The sequence below is a fragment of the Perissodus microlepis genome, chromosome 12 (genome assembly GCF_051167445.1).
Source record: "Perissodus microlepis isolate ML-2025 ecotype Zambia chromosome 12, ASM5116744v1, whole genome shotgun sequence".
In the NCBI taxonomy this organism is placed as follows: Eukaryota; Metazoa; Chordata; class Actinopteri; order Cichliformes; family Cichlidae; genus Perissodus; species Perissodus microlepis.
Window position 1 is genome coordinate 34809188 of NC_140472.1, and position 24205 is coordinate 34833392.

Here is a 24205-nt window from a genome sequence, read left to right on the forward strand (position 1 = left end):
GGATCAGGAACCCTGTGTTCCATCAGTTTAATATCCCCAACATCAGCCCCTGCCAAGCAGACAGCACTCCTCTGCCAAAGAAAACACATGGGATTCAGCTGAAGGGCTCCAGTTTTTCAAAAACAGTCTCTTTCAGTCTAAACTTCTTAAGGAGGTCGGTACGAACGTGCTTTCATTTGAAAAAAAAACCTGCAATGTTAAAAAAAGGCCTGGATTCAGCCGGGACACTGCCACCTTTCACCCTCCATGTTGTCCAAAGGTGTGTTTGCTTTGAAAAATGTGAGCAAACCTTCGTCATCATTACCTGACATTTTCATCCCCACTCTTTAAAGGAATTCGCAGAAGTTTATTTTTCACAAATTTCAGCAGAGGCCTGCTGATAATCTGAAAAACAACTAGAGAGTATTTCTGAAAATGATAAACAGGAAACTGCAAAAACATCTCAGATGTCTACTTAATAAACGTCAAACATGGCAATGAGCCACTACTATCCTCAATATATCTGTGTGTGTTTGAAGCTTCCCCCCAGCTTCACTGGAAACAGTTTTTGGAAAAATCAATCTTGGAGAAGAATGAAGTAATCAAAAGAATTATCATTTTGGCAAAAATATCAGGTAGCCTCTGCTCTGAGAAACAACGCAGGAATTCATTTGGTTGTGTCGTTTTGTGCCGCTCCACCAAACAGAGCAAACATTTACAGACGGCTTTGAGGAGGCGGTGGGATTCCACACTTGACTTAAAATAAAACCTCGCGCCGGTGAATGGCTCTCAATGTCCGTCTGAAACGACAACAGAAAATGTGGGCTCGTCTTAGGTTTATATAGGTCACGATTAAAAATGTTTAAACGTATAAATATCAATGCAAGCACCTCGGCACTGCACGCCGAGCCGAACCCACGACTGCAGAGGAGAAAACTTTTTGCATATCTTGGTGTGCCTCTCCCCTGCACCTCAAACCATATACCCAAACAGCTCTGGGGTCAAGCCTCTGCAACAAGCCTTGGCTAAGTCAACAGGGAACATTAAGAACTGTCGGTGAATAAAACTCTTGTGCCTAGCTACAGTTCACCGCAAAGAGGAACTGGCTCACTTACTTTTTCTTTTTTTTCCCTAATCAAATAGGATATTTTCTTCTTCTTTTTTGCCTTTTTGCCCCCGCCCCTCCTACACAGTAGCTCCAGATATGTCAGGAGCTGTGCATGTCCAGAATGCTCTTTTAAGTCTCTGAGGCCAAGAGTGTAGGCCACTGAGCACACGTAGCTCTCAGCAAAACATCAGCATGCTTTATTTGCTCATTTTGTCACTCTCGATGAATCTCAACATTGTAAACGCTGCCGAAGCTGCAGGAATTTGAGGAGGATGATCGCAGAACGTCTGAGTTACAATGAGCGTTTGCTCTGACAGCATACTGTTTTACCCATCAGACCTGCAGTGTATTTACACTCGCAAGTCTCACACACACACCTCAGACACAGCAGCGCCTCACCATTCAGAGCCGATTATGCAACGTGACACACGTTAAAGGTGGCCAAGCTTTGCACAGCTGCTGGAAACTTAAAGGTTAATAATAAAAGTCACATTTCCAGTTGGTGCTGTTCAGGTTAGGCTACCACACTGTCTGCATCTATCAGCTGATTGGTCAAGACCGTCTGTCTGCTCAGGTATTCTCACAAAAAACAAAACCCTTCATATAGAAAGAGAGGAGGAGGGATTTGTTCCAGCTGGCCCGTCCTCTATCTAACAAACGACTGGGACTAAAGAGGAATTTCATGGATGCTTTAAAGCAGTTCCATAAGTTACACTTTATTCGTCATCCTGGTACGCTGTGGTCCACACATGCATCTCTCACTGCAGTTGTCTTTTCCTCTCACATCATACTTATCTTCACTAATCAAAAGCAAGGAAATCTGCATGCACTCATAAGCCAGATGTAGATTCAATCAAACAGATTTCTATTTAAACTCTTAGAATCTGTCAGTCATGCAGCCACAGAGTGAGCCTGTAGTCAGTGACTCTCCATCTGAGTCTATTACTTTAAGATGTGTCTGACAGTGACTGCAGAGTTTAGCCTCATTAGTCAGCTGAAGAATGCATGTTTAAATAAAGGCACGCTGTATAGTTATGCTTATGCATGCCAGTGAAGACAATTATGTATGACTCCCGCACAGCCTCTGCCTCTTAATATAACACATGAGAAAAACTTGCAGGAAAGATGACGTGCCATGAGAAAGTTTGATAACCCCGCCAACAAAAAGCAGCAAACCAGACCACATATTCATTTCGCCAATCTCCAGCTGAAGGTCATCTCCTGGTGGACCTCTGCACTGGTCCCAATACTGAGGCACGTTTAAACAGAACTCTGTTGTGTCAATATGGCAGCAAAGCTAAATATTAGGGAACTAAATATGATGATGACGGCTGGTGGTGATGACGGCATCACAGCACTGACGGTGTGTCGCTGGGGGATACCTCACATTTTTATACCCAAATCTGAGCGAGTACACTAGACTTCTATGAGAAGTCAGAAATAAATCAAGAATAACATTCACCCACAGCATGTCTTTGTCCCGTCTTCCTCCTCTAGCTCTCTACTGGTCGCAGCAGATGGCCCCGCCCCTCCCTGAGCCTGGTTCTGCCGGAGGTTTCTTCCTGTTAAAAGGGAGTTTTTCCTTCCCACTGTCACTAAGTGTTTGCTCACAGGGAGTCGTCTGCTTGTTGGAGTTTGCTCTCTATATTTGCTAGTTCTTTACCTTACAGTATAAGAAGCCTCAAGGCAGCAGTTGGCTATAATTTGATGCTATATAAATAAAACTGAATTCAAACAAACTGAACTGAATTGACTTCATGTTATACTAAACATAACCTAAAACTCCAATACCAATATAATCATAAACTCACTGGAAGCATGTTTCCTGAGGTTATAGATCAGACATCTTGCTTTAATCAAAGGAGGCGCCCCCTGCTGGTCATCAGAAAGAATGTGAAGCATTTCCAGATGAGGTTTCCTTTTCAAACCCAGAAGCGACAGCAGCACTGGGCTAACCCTATAAACAAACCCTCTTCATAATTATAAAGCAGCTGTAGCTGATTCATCTCATGGTCAATTAGAAGTTCATATAACATAAGAATGAAATTCTACAGTATGAATAAAAGTAATGCGCTAACACGAGTAAGACTTCCTGTCTGAATCACATCAGTGAGATTTTTGTGAGGAAAGGAAAATGTGAGACAACGCCCATGAACTCAAACTACTTCACAGCATCATCAAATTATGCCTTTTATTATTGTTTTCAGTTGCATATTATGTGTTAAGGGTTTTGAGCCAAATACAAACTCATATTGAAGTTTTATAATATTTAGCAATTAGCTTCTTAGCAGTTAACAAATGCCGATTTCTGTATCTGTTGCCATGGCAGGCCAACCAATAACCATCCGGGCAGTGCGCTCAAAACTACAAACCTGGTGGCTCTAAAGAGGAAATCACATTTCACTGTAATCCAATTCATAGCTGAAATATTTTCGCCTGGACCAAAGTGGCAGACTACCACATGGTTGACAGAGAGACACAGAAAGAGGTCGTAATGCATTATTAATGGCAACAACATAACATATGCTATGTCAAATCAGTCTCAATCCTCTCTCTGCTGGATGAAACACAGAGCCAGAGTAAAGGTCCAAAAATACATCAGACATGAGAAGCTTCCCCTCTTTCCCTTTCAGGGTAGCAAATCAAATATCTTCAGTATGTGAACCATCAGCTGTGTTCATGTGAGTGTACATGAACTGAGAGACACGCAGTGGGAGGAGGGGTGATGGGAATGATACACCCCGCCTGACATCTAAGGGTCAGCTGAATTCCTTCGTCATTTACTCCGATTCTTTTTTAAAAGAGGCACGTGGTGCAAGTTTCAATCAGGTGACCAAGAAAAAGGAAGTTTCCCTCCTTCCAACCATTTACGATGGACGTACTGTAGCTGTTAAACTGCATTCCCTTTACTAAAGCTTCCAACAAACCAGGTGTGTTGAGGATCAAACGCGTCATTATTCTCCCATAAACAGACCCAAATGTGCTCATGGAGCCCAGATTTCCCAAAACGGTGAAAAGCTCTTTAGTTTTCTATCCACAAGTTTCACATGACGGGTATAAATTTAGAAGGTTTAATAAACTTCCACATATTTAACTTAAAATCTCAAAAGTGCCTCAAAGAGAGTTTCTGAAGCAAACAAAGTGGTTTCCAAGTCGTATAAAAAGTTTCACCAACAGTGTGCAGACTTACTGAGTTCAAGACCTTTCATTCAACCAAGCAAAAAGCTCCAGGATTCATCGTTTCCATGCAAATATCAGAGATAATCATTTCAAGGCCGTCGTTGCTTTTCAGATGAACCCAGAGAACTTAGCCTGCGCACTAAGCAGAACTTTTATAAATTACATTAGTGTGGATGTGGGTGATCTATGCTGATGGATTTAAGTCTCATATTATATATAATCCATATTTTAATAGTAACAGTGGGAAAACAGTAACGTAAAACAAAAAAAGGGGGTTGCTTAGGAGGGTACGACTTACAGCCGTACCACCCTGATCTCCCTGAGCTCAGAGGCTCAGCAGAGTCAGGCCTGGCAGGCCTTTGGGAGGCTGCCGGGGAACAGCAGGTCCTGTTGGCTGGCAGCTCTGGAGGCTGAGCAGATCATCTAATCTACTGAACCCTGAGCTATTCCCGATGCATTCATCAGAGTGTGAATGAGACATGGTGTAGAAAAGTGTTACACGGGTCCAGTCCATTCATGAATCAACCAAACCCTCATCGCTTCGGCTTTCTTGAACCTTACAGTGAGTCTCTCCTCATTTTATGAATGTATCATAATAGCAGCATATTTAGCAGATAAAGAGCAGGGTCCATCTGTCAGGAGGAGGCACACAGCAAACAGAGAAAAAACAGCGTGATCATTTATCCCAGTGGCTTCGGATTTGGAAAGCAACCCAAAGCGCAACACACAGCAGAGCACACATCTGCATCCTTATAATTATTATATCCTCCTTAACTCAAACAAGTCCAGCTGTGCAATCAGTGCATCAAATAAAAATCTCTCACAGACATTTCAGTCCTCGAGCCTTAATCTGGAAGACCACCCAAGGACTGTTAGGTGGATAAGGCTTAATTGGAGCTGGAGCCTGTTTAATTCAGCACGTAGTTCATTGCCAGCATCAGATTTTGAAAATCGTTGCTCGCAAAACGCAGATAAATTTGGTCTCCTCCTTCTCGTGCATGACTCACAGCTATGCAGTTTCTCTGGAGTTAAGAGTGCCACAAGTATCACAAGAGGAGATGATTTCATGTTATTTGTGCTGCAAATTTAATGGAGAAGGTGCCGCACGCCAACTTTGTGTCACTTTCTAATGACTTCATTTGTAACTACAGGCCTCGGCTTACACGCAGCAGCTCAGCGAGTCAGATTAGAGCCACAGATTTTAAATACCCAAATATGGAAACGAGTTACAAATGATGCAGGTTTTGTAAGAGAACTCGCACCACGAATCTCTGGAGCAAACGTGAGAAACAACCAGGCCAACACTGGACTGCAGATAGAGCTTGAATGACACGCTGCTGGTTCTACCGGATCACTTCTCCTCAGTATGAGTGAAGGAAGAAGAAAACACAAGTCAGCAGTGACATGTTTCATGTTTTATGAAGGACCAGCTCTCCCAAGCTTTTCTGACATGCAACACAAGGGCCATCCCCCACGCAGGCCAGCAAAGATCGCCCTCGGTTCGCCCACTGCTGCTGAAGCAGAGGAAGTATCTGCCTCATAAGTATTTAGCTGCCAGGCTGCCTGCCAGCATGCTAGCTGCAGTAAACACTTCCAGACAGCAGCCTGGCTATAATTAAGAAACAGTAAAACGCACACCTAGAGAGGGCCAGGGCTACCACTTGAGATCAAAGACCGCCGGCCCTCAACGACAGGCTTTTAGATCAGGAAGCACTGGTTTGGAGAGCGTTTGATGTCGGGTTCTGTAGTCCTGCGTGTTTTGGATTTAGGCTGCAAACATGAGGAGGAACAAGAATCAGTGCTGCGAGGAACCAGGAGCTGAGTGGATAATCGAATGCAAACTTACTAAATAAACTCGATTCTTTTTCTCTCAATTTAACGTCCCACATTCTTACTTTTATTGTGGCGATTTTACAGTTTCCCGTTTATTTTGCTCTCTGGTGTGATGTAACACTGGGAATGAGAAGTTACAGTAAATGAGGTCATTGTGTAATAATGATGCCTGTAGAAACAAAAAGAGCAAGTATGTCTCAATAAGAGCCGTCTGAAATGCTTCAGTTGGAACATGCAACACTTCTGTTGTTTTACTGATTGACCTGAAAACATGTCCAAGTCTCTCCCGCCTTCATCTCTATAGTATCGTGTAACACTGCACTTCTTCTGTTGTTGTAACCGAGCTGATGGCTGCAGCTCAGAGTGAGTCAAATCTTTCTGTTATTCCAACAGTTTAGATCCTGGTAAAAGAAAATCAAGTAAGAGAAGAAAAATCAACAGATTTGTAACCCAGATGTGGCAACGGGGCATGTTATCTTGAAATGCTGGAAAGCTGGACTATAAGGGGATAACAGGATGCTGAAGATAAAGTTCCTACCCTCATCCGTGCCTACAGACGGAGGATAGAGATTGAAGGGATAAGATTATGGACAGAAGTGGTGAAAATGAGCTTTCTGGGCTCAGCTTTAGAGATGGGACGAGGAGCTGAGTCATTCAGGAGGAGCTCAGAGCTGAGCTGCTGCTCAACCACACTGAGAATGGCTGGCTGAGTCGGTTTGAACATCTCTGAGCATGGGATGGCTGAGGCCCCTCCAGGCCTGACTCTCCTGCAAGGCTGGACTATAAATGTCTCGGGGGGGAGACTCAGAGACACAGACTCTGCTGTGATGAACTGCTTCCTCCAGCTCCAATCAAAGGAAACGGCCAAATCCTGCAGCTCGGAGGATGAACTTAAAGGTCAGACTGGCATCATCTTTGTCTTTGGACGTGCCTGTCGCTGCAGTCGCTTTATTTTTAGAGATTATGTTTAGAACTTCACAGAGAGTTCAGGAGCTTTTAAAGCATGCATAATTAATTTGGTGAAAATGATAACTACCAGAAAGAGGAAACAAAACCTGACTGCATATGTACTATTTTCTAATCGCAAAATTAAACATAGGGACTGGTCGTTTGCAATCACCATATTTATAACCACAAAACAAAGCTTGGCCTTATTTTTGACCTCGATAATATCTTAAAATATTTAAAGTCACATATTTGTTGACAATTTACCATCGAGCATCTGACAGTCTGTCCACTTTTCCACCTGCCTCCTGCTCTCTTCCTGTCCATCATTATTCCTCCGTTTGCATTAACAGTTACACACACACACACACACACACACGTCAACTAGAAAACAACTAATAATCTGAATATTTTTAAAGCAAATAAATATTACGGGGAAACCGGAGGGAATCTACAATACACATACACAATGTGAAATTATTTACATAAAAAAACAAAGAATGAGGGCAAAGCAGAAGCTACCAGGGTGTGTTAACAATGTTGCCTTGGCTACCTGTCCACCTTCATGATTCTCGTCGTGTCACTCGCTTTCTGCCAACTACATCCTTCACTTCTACATCTCTCTCCTTCTCTCCCTTCCCCGCTCCTTGGTGTTGTCAGCCAAAAGGCAAATATAGCAGCCCTGTCCCTATCAAATTCAAACATTGTTCTAGTTTAAATTTGGGTTTCTTCTGGTAACGCAGTCAAGCCAGTAATGAACAATCTCACTCAGTGTTTGCCATCAGAGGATTCAGGCACCGAAAGAAACGAAACTTTTCACCTGAACGTTTCACTTCGGCATGTATTAATGGACTCAGTCACTAGTTTCAAGTGTTACATAATACATGAATGTCAGTCAAACAGTAACTTCACTCTAAATGGGAATATTATTTAGCAAATGTAGAAACCAGTTTGGCTGCCTGACCAGCAGCGTCTGCAGTTTTCAATCAGATCTAACATGAACAAAAAACAAGATGACATCAGTCCTCAGCTCAAGGCTTCAGAATAACAGTTTACAGACAAACAGATGTCACAGATGGGGATAGCCATCTTTTATATACAGTCTAAGTGAATGATCAGTGTTAAAGCCACATTCAGCTCTAAAGAAACCGTCTGAATTCAGCTCCTTTAAAATGCAGATGCAGACGGACAAAATGTAACTTTATTTAATACTACACTGACTCATCCTACTACTAAAAACCAATAATAATAATAAACTTTGTGGGCAGCACGGCGGTTAGCACTGTTGCCTCACAGCAAGAAGGTCCTGAGTTCAGTTCCACCATCAGGCCGAGTTCTCTCCGGGTACTCCGGCTTCCTCCCACACTCCAAAGACATGCAGTTAGTGGGGACAGGTTAATTAGAAACTCTTGGTATGAAGGGGTGAGTGAACGGTTGTCTGTCTGTGACAGACTGGTGAACCCAGCCTCTCACCCTAAGACAGCTGGGATGGGCTCCAGCCCCCCCCGGCCCAGGAAAGGATAAGCGAATGGATGGAATAAAATTTGTGGATTTAAATGGTTAACTTGTATCTTTGGCTTTAAGCTATACGGGCTGACGTTACAGAAGCTTAAAGAGGAACAAAGCTCCACAAACAGCTTTATGTTCTTTAGGCACAGATAAAGAGGGGAAAGGGCTTCAGCTGCAGTTTGTTATGTGGGGAGAATTCAGATTTCAGGTTGGCTTTAACATGGAAATGCTTCTGCGTCACAGTGACTCATTTCCTGCTGCTGCACTGTGACACAGTGTGAACTCATTACTTCATTATGCTCCACGATACATTTAGTTTGATGTCCAACAACAGAATCATTACTCTGAGCGACATTTATTATTTTACTGAATGCTGGTGATAACCCTGCATGTTTTTTACTGAACCATGTCACATTTTTCAAAGGCAAACCTACAATCTGAGGGGGCAGAAATGAAACTGCATCTATATACTTCCACCAAGGTCCATAATTTGGCAGTAATACATGTAAATAGGTTGGAGTTGGCTGCCTGAATGTTAAAAAACATTTAAAACATTCCGGTTTTGAGGCTCACCAGGGGGCTTCATTTCTCCTTCAAAAAAGAACAATAAGGTCTTTGCGATTGCTCCTAATTACTGTGATCATGTTCGAGTGTGATGTGCCGCAGCGCACCGAGGCACAGATACGCAGCCTTAGGATATAAACAGCACAGTTAGTAACCGCCACAGCCGGCACCTGCTAACAAGTGTCTGTGCTCCTTAGCTTAGCCTTGCTTGCTTGTGTCTTCATCCCACACACCTCCACTGTCATCCAAAATTAGCACACAGTGACTTGTCTCTGTGACACTGTAATTACTCATGCTGGTTGCTCAGGCTAGCTGCTATACAGGCATAATGTTGCTATGTTCACCATCTTGCTGTGGCAAATATTTTGGCCAAATATTGAGCCAAGATAAGTCGAGGGATCAACACATTTATCACCATCTGTCATGCAGACAGTGTGAAAATGTTTGAATTTGAGTTTAACGTTTCATGAGATGTTTAAAATGAAACTTAAATAAAGAGAGTTTGTCCCATCATACGTCAGAGATCGGTTGAGCCAGCTAGTGGAGGATTATGAAGCATGAGGATGTGAGAATATGTGATATAAAGCACAGCAAATCTAGTTTAATCTCAGTGCATCGGATTTGTATTTGCATTTTGACCTTTTTACTTTCTGTTAGGAGCTTTGCTTTAACTTTGTCATGAATATCTGAAACATTAACTTTCCAACAGAGAGTCAGCCCTACAGCCCTACAAATGTTCACCTTAGAGAATTAGCAGTAGAAATTCATTTTTATTTCAGTCTCCCCGACTGAACAGCTCAAAAACTAAAAAGACACTACGAGCGCTGTCCATCACTCCCCCATCAGGAAGGTGATTTTTGGAGGACATTCTTTGTGTTGCTTTTCAAATCTCTGCAGTATTTCAGCTACAGCTGAAGGAATCTGGGTTTGGCCTATTCTTTCCTTAAATGCAGAGATGCTCCGCTGGCCAACTCTAAGAGATTTTGGCTCTGGTCGTTACCCAATGACGGTCCAAGTGTTTTATGAGGGGTGATAGGGAGGATGGGACTGCAGACTTTTAGAAAGGACAAAAGGAGCTTGTGCTTTATGTTGGGAAGAGGTTAGGAGGAAAATCCCTTCACGAATGCAATAGGAGACTACTCACCCGTAACAAACCTCTGTACAAAAAGTACAAAAAGCTATTACGTCCACAAAAACAATGTGCTGTAAAAATGCCGAGCAGTGATGTAAAGGAATGCTACAGACATCTAAAATCCTTTGGTGTCAGTTGGTAAGGTCATGGCACTTTTGAAATGAAAAGGACTTTCATGGGGTGGGAAAGGAAGGAGTTTTACGGCCGAGGAAACTTACCAACCCATCGCAGTTGTTAATGGCAACCGAGGCCCCGGGGACGTCTGTGATGTCACCGGTAAAGGTGCAGTCTGTCTTGAGCAGCTCACGGCGCAGTATCCTCTCCGTGCCATTGGTGGATTCAGTCTGGTTGGCGCCCACGCTAGAATCGTTGCCAGCACTGCCGTTTCTGAATCCCGGGACCTCGTCATGCCACTCCACCATCGCGCCAGGCGCCACCAGCCTGCTGTTCGGCCGCAGACGAAGGTGAAACTCCTTTCCGAAGGCAGTGATGTTGAAGAAAAGCCTCTGTTCAGTTTCACCGTTTTCAAGCACCTCCCTCTTAACGCGCTGCTTGTGAGTGGCGGAGAGCAGGTGTGACAGGTAGTGTCCGTGGGAGTCGGTGCTGAAGGGGGTGACCAGGCCGTATTCTTTCAGCCGGCTCTTCAACTGGTCTGCAAAAAAAACCCCACAAGAACCCAGCAAAGTTAGTTTTTCCAAACAGCAATAAAACAATATCAAATTAGTCTTTTCCTCTAAACACATCAGTCAGCCAAGGCCTGATTATGCTGCCTGCTCTAATCATCCTTTTATCACTTTTAGCCAACTAATGTTCCTCTAAGACAGGACAAGCTTTGGCATTCATGGCAAACCTTTAAGAACACTTGGACTTGATTTCCTGTCAGCTAACATTTTGACCTTCATTTTTCTGTCTCTGCCAACTCAAAAACAAAATATTGGACTAACTGATTCACCACGTTTACCTTCTTAGTCCAACGAGAGAGAACTAGGACACCACAGCTGAGAGCCAGACCGACTAGACTGAGCTAAAACTCTCTGAGACACATTATTAGGCCAACAGAAATGCTAATAGGACACTTGCATATTTATGTTGCATAGTTTCAAAGGCATCTAAGACCCGGATGGGAGTAAGCGTCAGTGTTGGGGTTATATTTTCTTTCACTTGGACGAGGTTCCCCGACCCTGCCACCCTGTCACGGGCAGAGCGACAAAATACTCTGAGAACAACAACAACGGGACAAACTTACAGTGCCGGTGTCGTGTCTACAGTGAAACTATGAGCACACCTGATTCTGTGGTTAATCCTCACTATTCCCACATTTCATATCTCTGGGAAACACAGCTGACCTCACCGATTGTGAAACCTCCAGGATTGGCAGACGTTTTGAAACACCGCCGTCTGCGTCGATCGTATCACTCCGTGTTCTTTGGCTTCGATGTGTCACACCAATTTCAAATGATCATTTTCCAGACGAAAACAAAGACATTCACCGTGGATAATGAACTACAGGCGCTGCTGAGCTCACGTCTAAACTCTGCTACTGTACTACTGCCTAAGTAGCAGCTGTATCACAGCAGTAGGACTGTGTGACTTCCCACGACGCATATTCTGCTGTCCTGCTGCCACATGGATCAACACCAGAATATGTTATGTGTGATCTTGCATATGACACTGCACTGAAATATAGATGAGCCAGGTTTAAAGACGACCTTGAGCAGCATAGGTGTCGGTTACTACTGGGCTTACTGTGAATTTCACGAGTGCCGGTGGTGCCGGTGTTGCTTCGTAGTCATTATGATTCTGATTCTGTCAGAAAACACTTATTTTCTCACTGTTGTTGCTCTTCTGCTGAGCTGTAATGTAAAAATGTAACACCAGCACAAGCCAGTTTCATCTGTGCCATTGTTTTAACATATTGCTTTGTTTCACCCACTTCCTTGTTCATTGGCTCATTTGTGGTCAACCCAAATGTACCAGAAAATCTGTGGGCTTTCTCAAACACTTTCAGATTTAGGAAAATTCCATCCGAGCTTGGTTTGCTTTTCCAAGAATCTTTGGTTGGAAAAAATCTAACAAGAATATTGAAAGCGTGTAATTATCTTGCTGCTTTTGACCAGGAAACATCAAACAGGTGTCAATGGGGAAGCTAAAATTACATATCTGAGGACGTGACTTCACACAATCACGGTGAGCATGCACGTGGATGCATGTGATGGCAAGAAAAGACCTATTTTAGAAGCATTCAAAGCAAAGACTGCAGGTTTCATGACGCCAAAGCATGATAATGGTACTGATGGAGCACATGAAAGCATGGAGTCCAAGAGATGAGGCGAAAAAAGCCTGAAAACTATGGGTTTGAACTTAAAACAAACATCTAAATCCTTTTTCCCCTCCCTGTTACATCATCCTAACATTACTATATCTGCAAAGCAAGGATGGCGCACAGTTAGCTGCCTGATACTGAAATATTTGGAAAAAATTACATCAGTTGTACCGAGTACTACATATTTTTCCACAGAGTGCATTTAAGCAATGAAAAGACACAGTGCATCAAAAGGAAGCCAGAAATGTGTTCAGCTTGTTAGTGTGAGTTTAAAGAGCAGGCTTTCACTGCTTAATCCTCATGAGGAAGAGGTCTAATATAAAGAGTCATTTGTCCCGCTTACAGGACTATTTTTTAAAGCCATGCAGATTTTGATTTTAAGCACTGATTGGATATAAATCAACGTCTCTATCGATTAAACTTGTCGTGATATTTTCAGGTAACCACGCCCGTTTTGATGTTTGATGTAGTGCGTCGTTCCTGCTCTGGGTTCAGATCGTTCGCTTAAGACTACACATCGCCCGCTGATATCACTGTTAATGTGTGCTACTACAAAGTCACACCTCACAGCTGCCGGGTCGCGGGAAACGTCTTAAACTGGAAATACACAAAAAGGCTTTTAGCGCAAATATGACTGCGGTTAGCGTGCTCCACAAAATGTAAACGCAAACAGAAAAAAGAACAACTTTACTGCGGTTTGATGATGTGTCAAAAACAACCAGGTCCATATGTAGCACAAAGTCCGATTTCAACTGCAGCTATTTTTAATTGAGACATTAAACGGAAAATGTCTCTGGCTGTGAGTGTTTGATGGTGTATAATACTGTATATCTATACACAAGCTGACTGGTTTTCTTTAACAGTTAAAATAAAATTGAAATTAAAAGAAAAATAAAGCAAAATAAAACACATTTCTCATGTAAAAACACAAACGGATCCAAACCTGGAGGAGAACAGAGGCTTTTTGGAGGATTGTACTGGATCCAGACATTTACCAGCTAAAATAATCTTCTGCTGGGCAGGTATTCGGTTTTTAATTAAACACTCTTTTTGTTTCCTTTAATGTGGAAAAAATGCATCACTCTCACAGCAGCGATCAGACTTTGGTTCACCTTTCGCTAACTTAGCATCCTCATTGGATTGACAGAGTTTATTTATGCCTGCTTACACAGGCAGAGGCTGCATGACAGAAAAAAATAAAAACATCCTGTTGCATGTATTGTTCTCACTAAGTGATCATTTTACAAATAATTACAGCTGTAATCACAGCACAGCTGTTGTCCGTGTGATGTGTTTTGTTGGAGTATCCCAGTATTCCCATTATTATCTGACAGAGCTCCATTTGCAGTGGAGAGTGTGAAAACCGAGATGTTCTGCTTAAAGGGAACATTTACTTTGGATTTAAGTTTGTCGGACCAGGGTACAGATTCACTCTGGAACGATGAGGTAAGTGAACAGAGCTGCACATGTTAGACCCAAACAACTTGTTCTAAATGAAAACAAAGTAAGACAAACATACTTTACAAGAAGCACGATTAGAATCACAGATTTTATACATAAAAGAGAGAAGTTTAAAGAAAAGAAACAAAAACATATACAGGTGTTTTACAAGGTCGTCTAACAGGAAGGCTGTAGCTTTACTTACAAAAAGCACGAGTCCGAACAATACAAGTAAAAGATGAAATACACTGAATGAATACAACCACACAGCACTCACAATATATCTCTCAAGTAGGGGTGCAACGATACACAAAATTCACGGTTCGGTTCGATACTTTGGTGTCACGGTTCGATATTTTTTCGATACAAAAAAATGTTCATGCCTTTTTAATTTGTCATTTATTAAAATTATAAATATATATTTTAACTCAAAAGTACAGTTTTTAAATTTAATGTTGCTGAAACAACAAAGTAATAAAATACTAAATCTATCTGATGGAGGAATCACTCATCTTTGGAAAAGAGTTTATTACAGAGAAATGTCTCTTTCCAAAATAAAAGCTATACTATACGCTTCTTCTGGGCTATATTCTCAGCAGCATGTTAAACATATCAGGTCCCCATCAGTGTTGCCAACTTAGCTACTTTGTCGCTTTATTTAGCGAGTTTTCAGACCCCTTAGCGACTTTTTTTCTAAAAAAAAGTCGCTAAAAAAAGACGTGAAAGCGCATATCGCTTTTACTCTCAACAAGCAGCGGGTGCTGTAACGCAGTCAGTTCTTCTTTTACTCTTTTACTCTTATGCTGTTTTGTGGATCACAAGGTTTAAAACTACTTATAAACACACACACACAAAGTAACTCCACCAGAGTGCCTATTTCGGGTCACTTTTGCCGGTCCAAGCCCGGGTAAAGGAGCAGGGTTGGAATTGTGACATTAAAAAAAAACAATAATTGCTAAAAGAAATTTAATTTGTAGTTCTAAATAAACTCTAAATGCATTTAGGACGTTTTTTACTCACTTTATGTCTCTTCCACAATGTTATTTCTCTCTCCAACAACATAGGTTACAATTAGATTAGCATGACCAATTATGCAAATTAGGCGATGACGTCATTTAGCGACTTCTAGCGACTTTTAGGACAACCAATAGCGATTTTCCTTACTGAGGAGTTGGCAACACTGGTCCCCATAAGGAGAATCCTGTGCTAACGGCTGTCTAAATGACTCCGGTAAAGTTTGTAACATGCGTGCTTGTTGTTTTTGTCTGCTTCCACTTGTCTTTGCATTAGGATGATGTCGGTGTAAATGTGCAGTCATATTCGTTGTGTTCCCACTAGTGCTGTCAACGTTAATCTCGTTGACGCCATAACGCGGCAAATCTCCGTTAACGAGCTACCGCGGATCGCCCCGTGCGTGGGGCTGGACAGCGTCAACACGTTAACAAGCTAACTGCGCTAACGCACTAGTTCCCATGTAATTGAGCATTGCGTGGCACATCCGACATACTGTTTTACTTTTGTCCATGACGCGCTTACCTTCAGGGTCATACTTCACATGAAGACCAAGATAGTTCCAAACGCCAGATCTGAATGAGGGTGGGAGAGGTTCAATTTGCCCTGTTGCAGCGAGCTTAGCTTCAGTCTTGCTAGCTTGCGCTGCGCTCAGTGGATCTGCGCTCGACAGTGCAGCCTAGGCGGAGTAGTCGAACGCAGATCCTCTGAGCTCTCAACACAGACAGCATCGTCAGAAGGAAAGTTGATAAAATAAATTAAAAATTTTGTATTGTTCGATACATATCCGTATCGAACCGAAAGCACTGTATCGAACGGTTCAATATCAATACGAGTATCGTTGCACACCCCATTCTCAAGGGTTACCCACCAAAGACCTTCAAACACAAATCCCTCAGTGTCACAAAAGAGTCAGTTAAAATCCATTTTCTGATTTCTTTTCTGTCCTGTGTCCATTTAACTTATATTCTCTCTGTCAGAGTGAAAAGTTCTGGCAACGATAGTACAGGAGCACAATGAATGCAAAAGAGCATCTATGAGGGGCCAGACCAGCTGCAACAGCAATGAAATACTGGAATACACTCCTGATCAAAAATATTATACCTCAGTGGCACTTTGACACATCAGCCAAAGCAATCGCTCTTCAAATTCAGCAGTTAATCCTAATTAAGCTCCATAATTCTGGTTTTCTGGATATAGTTATGTTGACTTTATCTTTGATTTCTCTCTTTTTTTTTGTCTCTTCTAGTCTTGTTTGCTATTTGGAGTTGAATGTGGAATTTCGGACCACAAGAAAATGTGCGTAACAAAAGCAAAGAGCGACGTTTGTGGCTTGGCGGTTAAGGGCCTGTGTGCAGACACTGAGCGATCTTTCAAGCTGACTTCCCAGTTAATCAGGGAAGATGGTCCCTCTGCTCTCAGTTATTCCATTTGCATTGCTGCTGAATGTTGTTTCTAAATGTTGCCTTTTCACAGGTTTGCTCTTGATGTGTGAGAACATCAAATCATGGCATTTAACTGAAAGGTTCGCCGACACTGCTCATCTTATCCAACCACCACAAATATACATGTCACACAAACTTCTGCTGCAGTTGTCCATATAGAGCAAAACATGTACAAAGAAATACAAAGCACATGGGCAGCAGTTTCGTAAAGTTGAGCTGAGACATGCATTTGATCGACTGACTCTTCCAGCAGAGGCTGATGAATCAAAACACAGAAATAAAACCTTAGTGGGAACCATCAGGAAAGTTGGAATGAAAGCTGCCTTCAAATTCTCTACACAGAATGATACAAGTGGTGCTTCAAGGTAACGACGAGTGACCAATCAAAAGAGAAAAATCGTGAAAAATGCCCGCTCCAGCTACATGTCTACCAAAGACTGTGCACATTTTAAAGGAAAATTTTAAATAGCTCTCTAACGCAACATCACAGAGTTTGTTTCATAAAGGTGACATTCCTCCATCTGTCAGTGTCGACACTTTACTACTGTAAAACACTTTGTACCATTTTTCCTTTAATTTGTCAGCGATATATGAGGTATTGTACACCTCAGAGACTTGGCTCTGCTCATTGGCTGATGTATTACCTCAGTTTGTGAAACTGAACACAGAAAATTCAATCAATTGCCACTTCAAAGATAAAGGCACCGTGGTAGAAATAAGCAGCTTTTGTCCTAAACTATGGAACACCAAAGAAAGATCCGGGTGCTTCAACAGCACCTTGAATATCACAGTTTACGTGAACTGGAAATGAACCAGTCTGTTCAAAGAGCAGTCTGACCATATTTGAAAGCAAAGCAAGGAAACAAGGTTACCACAACAAGGATGGATGGAGTCAAGGGTTTCTGAACACATTTTTAGATAATCCATCTTTAACCCTTTACCTCTTGAAAGCCTGCTAGGAGTAATCCTCGAGGCTCTGGGAGGTTTCTGTCATATTTCAGCCTGCATTTAGAACAAAGTGAGGCCGGGCTCTGCCTGCGCAGCCTTGAAAAACCCCCAGAAACTATTCTAATGGTCATCAAACCACATCTTTATTATATACTGAATTTTAAAACTCATAAGAGTAAATGGCCTGTATTTGTATAGCGCTTTTCTAGTCCCTAAGGACCCCAAAGCGCTTTACACAACCAGTCATCCACCCATTGACACACACTGGTGATGGCAGCTACATTGTAGCCACAGCCACCCTGGGGCGCACTGACAGAGTCGAGGCTGCCGGACACTGGCGCCACCGGGCCCTCTGACCACCACCAGTAGGCAACGGGTGAAGTGTCTTACCCAAGGACACAACGGCCGAGACTGTCCAAGCCGGGGCTTGAACCGGCAACCTTCCGATTACAAGGCGAACTCCCAACTCTTGAGCCACGATCGCCACAAGCTGAGTACACGGGAGGTCGTCAAATGTCGCCTTTATGGGGGACAGAGTTAAAAGCATTATAGGCTGAAGAAATGCGCTGGAAAACAGCCTTTCACACAACCTCAAACTCACCAACCGCTGCTCAAAGAATTGTTGGACAATCCAATCAAAGGTTAGAAAGCTGTGGACTGGGCAGCACTGCCTTCAAATTCTCTACACAGAATGAAACAGTGGTGCTTCAAGATAACGACGAGTGACCAATCAAAAGAGAGAAATCGTGAATAAATGAGAGAAAGAAGTAAAAATGTACCGAGGCCTCACTAAATGGTATGAATGAGTGTGACTCGTGTGCTGTGGCCTGTCCCAGCTACATTTCTACCAAAGACTGTGGAAAAAGTTAAAACGCTCTCTAGCACCATCACTGTAACACCACATCACAGGGTGTTTCATAGAGGTGCCATTCCTCCCCCCAGCAGTGTCGACACCTTACTAAAACACTTTGGACTGATTTTTCAGTTGCCACCCGCTGATAGGCTCTGTGGTTAAAAACACGCCTTAGCATCAGCTGAGCCCTGACACATCCAGCTGCCAGACAAGAGCAAAGAAATAAGGAAATAACAAATAAAAACCAAAACATTATTCACCTTAGAGTCATCAAATACACATTTGTGCAAATTTTCTGGATCCTTTTACTTTCTTTAGAGTCACCAAACAGGAAACAGCATAAAATTGCTATAATTTGTTGTACTGAGTCTGATGGATCGAGCCTGTTCACAGGGAAATGCAGTGAGATGAGACAGACACACACATAATCAGCAACCCTGAATTTGTCAAACAGGCTCTTTTTCCATCCTTTTTGCTGACTGAAATGTTACCAGTAAATACATGAAGAATGTGACAACATGTTATCAGAGCACTGATGAACTATCATCGAAGAAGAAGGAGGTAACAAGACTTTACCAAAGCACAGCTCTGATTTAGCTTTAAGGCAGTCAAAGCAGCTTTAAAGTATACTTTAAGGTATGAAATAGGTTGTCGCTGGGGGGGTACCCTCATAGGTACCCTATTGTACCCTTTTCAAGGGAACATTTCTGTACTATAGTTTGAAGGTACATTTATGTCTTAGGAAAGTACATGATTGTACTTCAGATGGTACAACTTCATAAGGTACAAAAATGTACCAAGCCTAAAGGGTACAGAAATGTCCTTCAAAAAGGAACACCCCCAGCGACAAGCATTTGTACCCTTTTTGGTACACTTTGGTACCCCTATTTCTGAGAGTGTAGTGGAGCTGGACCAGGAGACAGCAGGTGACAGAAAGCTGAGGCTAAACTCACAGAGAGCTGCATAAAACTACAGTCAAGTGGGACAATTCTCTTCCATTGTTTATGTTTTCAAGCCAAAAATTTAAGCTTAAATCAAACTTTGTTCTTACTGTGGAGAAAAGTGGACTTTCTCATAAAGAAGATTCATTAAATGTTGATCAAGACATCGGCAAGAAATTTGGTGGAAGCAACAATTTATCTCATAATGCAAATTTCCACCTCTGTACTTTTACTCTTAAATTTTGCTAGAACAGCTTTGCAGCTTATTCGTGTTGTACTGAAGCCCCGCCCCTCGGTCACCCGCTGGCTGCAATGAGACATTTTAGCCCCTCAGATGAGACGAACATATGATGGACATAATCACAACAAATGTTGGACCAGTGAGGTGAGGTGGGAATGTGAACTTCGATACGATATGAAACCATTTAGCACTCACACGCAGGTGACATCGTAGAGGTATTCCAAGGAAAGTAATGGATTACTAAATTACTCCTTACTTTCTGCTTTTTTTGGTGTTTTTCTTTCTATCCAAATAACTGAAGAACCTTTGTCACAAGAGTAACAACATAATTGTACCCGTCATGTAATTACTGAATTTGTAATGCGATTACATTGCAGTTATAGTTATATAATTATGCTTTACACCCCGACACGTGCCTTGGTGATACTGGTTGCCAAGAGCAAGGAGTGTTTGTTTTCAATCGTGGTTTAGTTCAGTTTTGGGATAAAATATTCCTTTTCACAAATCTAACCCTGCCTTTTGAGAAATTACACTCACAAGTGGATTTAAATGTGATGTTGAGGGATCCTGACCACGCAGCCATATGTGACAAGTTACAGCTGTCACTGCTGGATGCATTTAAAAGAGGCCAAAGGCAGCGTTTGATGCCCTGGGAATGAGGATGATCGTCAGGAGTTAACCATAAAACCAATCAGGGTCTGACCTTCACTAGGAAAGAATTGTATTTGCTTCATTATATTTCAGCAGAAATGACCTTTTGCTTGATGTCCTCCCCATGTTTACCTTCTGCTTCCCATCCCTTACAATTCAACCTGAGCTCACACAGTTTTACAAACAGTAACAGAACCAACAGGAAAATCCACAAGATTTACTTTTTCATCTGTTATATGAGACCAGAGAAAATGAAATCTAAGCCAAAGAAATCTGCTTGTAAAAGTTACAGAAGTGGCAAATTAAGAAAGGCCTCGCCAAATGAGCAAGGAAACTGCTTTACAAGGCCGATAATGACCACGTGGAGCAAACAGTGGCTCACTACAAGCAACGGGGAACCACAAATGTTCAGCCCACAGTCAGCTGTCATCTTGCTGTGTGAGGGCCCCGGAGGTGTTCAGAAGATAAGGGCCAGTGTAAAAGGATCCTACGTGGACACTGCTGCAGCTCACTTGTTCCTTAACCTCAGAATGAATAACAGATGTTCAGGATCTCGAGGAGGAATTTTCTTTCCTGTATAACAAAGCCCTTGAAGCAGCTTGCTCATGCAATATAAGTGTGTGATAGAGGACTCTGTGTGTAGGGTGCTAGGGGAGGGCGAGGGGGTATATTACAGAGCTCCTCACACACAAACTCCCCTCCCACTTTGATCTCAGTGAACCAAGTTGTCCTCATGAGTTTCTTCTCTGCCTGGGGAGAAACTCCTCTGCCTTTTTTCTACACACATCTAATTATTAACAAAACGAACACAAATAAAGCCAGACTTACCCTCTCTATCTACTTCACCAGCCTGTAAAAGAGAGAAAAGAGCTCGTTAAATGCGGCACACGCCAGAAGGAAATGATAGATCAGAGTCTGAGATGTCCAGCGGTAACAACACAACAGCTCTGGAGTTTTCTGTGAGCCGTGCTGCTTGTAAAAAGTCCGAAAATACCTGTTTTACATCCAAAGGGCAAAACTCAGACGTCTGCAGTGTCAACGTGTGTTTCACAGAAGTGTTCAAGTTTACAGAGCCGAAAGTTTAGAGCCTTGTAGTTGTGTCGTTCCACTTTTTCTCCGCTTTACAGCTGAATTCGTTTAATATTGACGGGATTCAGTCAAACTGCGCGCATTTATTTATTTATATGCGTAAAAGGAGGCAAAAGCGAAGCGGTGCAGACACTTACCTTGGCAGCTGAAGTCAGTCCTACAAGTAGTAAAGCTAGTGACAGGACAGCCATCACGAGTCTTAAATGACAAAGTACAAAAAACAAAAAAACGTTATCCCAACGTGAAATTAAAATAAGGGGGAAAAAGAGACAAAAATCTTTACGCAAACGTGACCCGGCTCATTCAAAACTTATCAAACTGGATGTGCGGCCAGTGCCTCGGTCTTAGGTAAAAATCAGAAAAAATAAGAAGCAACATAAAGTAGTTAAAGTTTCATTAAAGCAGGAGTGAAGCGAGTTGCGACACTTTTGTCATTCAGTCAGTGTTTTTCTGATGACTGAGTTTCGTGAAAGTTTTGGTGAAGTTAGTAGGACACCCCTCTCTGCCGTGACCGGACAGAGCAGCAGTGTGTAGCTCTTGCAACCTGGCACCAGGCTCCGCTGGCTAATAAACGCAAGACCAGCCCTGTGTGACGTCACTATGTGAGTCCGAACACATGGAGGGACAGGAGGAGGAGGATGAAGAACCCAACCCCCATACCCCTCCCCTCCCTCATCTCACCACACACAAGTGAGCGACTCAACAAACAACAAGAAACCTATGAACTCCAACGATGCCAGCAAAAATCCCGCGAAGAAGAATTACAGGCCAGCGCAGGATCAGGTATTTATTTAAAATCAATTTCTTGTTCTTTAGTGGCGCGTACCGTGGGTCACCGAGAACCCACGGAGGACCAAAGGAAACACGTGGAAGAAAGTAGTTGTATAAATAGATTCTCCTGATTGTTCTAATACGGATGTTATTAGATGAAAAGTGGCTCCAAAGTGGGGAAACAAATACTCTTCACTTAGATCAACTGCTGCTTAAGTTATAACTTCAATTAAAACTACACATTATGCAGGATACTATTCATATTATTGGATTATAATTAATGACTTTCATGTGTGGAAAACGTCTAATACTGAATTATATTTCTAGATTTAGATTTTTTAAAACTGTTGCAGTCCTGGGTTTAAATCCACTGACATGCATGCTTGGTTAATGGGTGAATCTAAGTGGGCTGATTCACCCACCCACAGTGTGAGTGTGGATGTCAGTGGTTGTCCGTCTCTCTGTGTTAGTCCTGGCAGGTGTGCCCTGCCCTGCCTGTGACAGCTGGGATAGGCTCCAGGCCAACCGTGACTCTGGACTGGATTAGCAGAGAAAACTGCAAAGCAAAAAAGCAACTAGAGCTTTAGAATAAATATTATGTTGTACAAAGTACAGCATATTCAAAATTTCATGGAGTAGCAAGTGGGATTTTTAAATAATGAACTATATGGACAAAGGTGTCGGGCCAAACCTCTTAATATTTGAGTGTTTCCAGTCCATTTTTCCACAGGAGGATGACACAAAGCGCACCCTCCTACACATCAGCTGTAAGTGATATCAGTGGAAGTGTTTAAGAACCACAGCAACTCAGACATGAAGTGGCAGATCGTGTAAAGTTACAGAGCAGGGTTGCTGAGAGACGTAGCGCATGACAGTCGCTCTGCTGATTTGATACCTGCAGAATTCCAAACCTCCATCCATTTTCTCCTGGCTGTGACAGGGTAGAGGCATCCTGGACACGTCTGCATCAGAGTCAACACAAGGGGAAAAACAACCATTCGCATCTATGTTCAATTTGAAGTCACGTATTAACCTGACACCGTGCACGTTTTAGGAGGAAGCTGGATTATCCAGAGAGAACCCGCGTAGATACTGGGAGAACATACACACTCCACACAGAAAGGCTCCAGACTGGATTTGAACCAACGACCTTCTTGCTGTTGCTAAACACAGTACATCCTCTGGCATAAACCTCAGCACACAAACTCTGCATCAGCAGCTTCATGGCATGGGTTTGCATGGAGAAGCAGTTTCTGTAGGTTTAATATGCAAGTGGCAAGTACTGTATAATAAAACTACATTTCTTATGTGCAAAGATATTGGGCAGTATGAGATTAACATTGGTGAGTGGGGCTCCACAGAACAGGGATGCAGAGTAACACAACTCAGTGGACAGCCAAGTAGAGACTGGACCTTGGACAAATACAGCCAGAGGGATCACACCTGCTGGTTAGTGAAGTCTGGATATGGAGCCTTGAAATGATCTTACTGTTCTGAAAATAATGGTTTTCCATTCTAAAAAGCAGAATAATCAAAATGGACACAAAATGAAATTAAGTTTTATTTAATGTGACCCAGAATGAGTGACTGAGCCCATAAACTCATCAGGGCTCAGGGCCATTTTTCCTGTGCACTGCCATAGGACTGGAAATCTTTTTGCATCCATAGTTATTGCCTCCTAGTGGTTATTAACAGAGTCCACAGGTTTAAGGACTTTAGCTGGCTTCACTTTTCAGTTTTCGTTGAAGCTACAGCTGCATTTATAGTGTCTATAACCTGATTTGGTGGTGGTCAGAGGGCCCGGTGGCATCAGTGTCCTGCAGCCTCGCCTCTGTCAGTGCGCCCCAGGGCAGCTGTGGCTACAATGTAGCTGCCATCACCAGTGTGTGTGTGAATGGGCGAATGACTGAATGTAGTGTAAAGTGCTTTGGGGTCCTTCGGGACTAAGTAAAGCGCCATACAAATACAGGCCATTTACCATTTTTGTTTCTGAGAAAAATGAGATCCACATAAGAGGACATTCGTTTTAAATTTCGATAGAACAGTAGCAGTAAAATGTCCTTTTAAGTGGATATCAGGCACTTGTAGAGCAAAATTTAGTATTTTGGTCTAGACATCCCAAAATGTGTTGTCCACATATGTGGACGCCAGGTCCTAGGAGGTTAAGACATTCCTGCAGTTTAACTAATCGGTGTGTGTTATCTGGCTTCATGGATAGATAAAGGTGGGTGTCATCTGCATA

The 24205-nt window shown here is 42.5% G+C and overlaps 1 protein-coding gene across 2 annotated transcripts in view; it reads right to left on the minus strand.

Annotated features, from left to right (window-relative positions):
• The window catches only part of adamts3 (ADAM metallopeptidase with thrombospondin type 1 motif, 3), a 137556-nt gene extending 115831 nt beyond the window's left edge, over positions 1-21725 (minus strand). For both annotated transcript variants that reach the window (XM_084945449.1, XM_084945450.1), the window contains exons 1-3: positions 21330-21725; positions 20932-20953; positions 10469-10902 (exon numbers count right to left, since the gene is read on the minus strand). In XM_084945449.1, the coding sequence (XP_084801575.1) occupies positions 10469-10902; positions 20932-20953; positions 21330-21383 (510 nt within the window). In that variant the 5' untranslated portion in view covers positions 21384-21725. The remainder of the gene's footprint in view (positions 1-10468; positions 10903-20931; positions 20954-21329) is intronic.
• Between the last annotated feature and the right edge of the window lie 2480 nt (positions 21726-24205).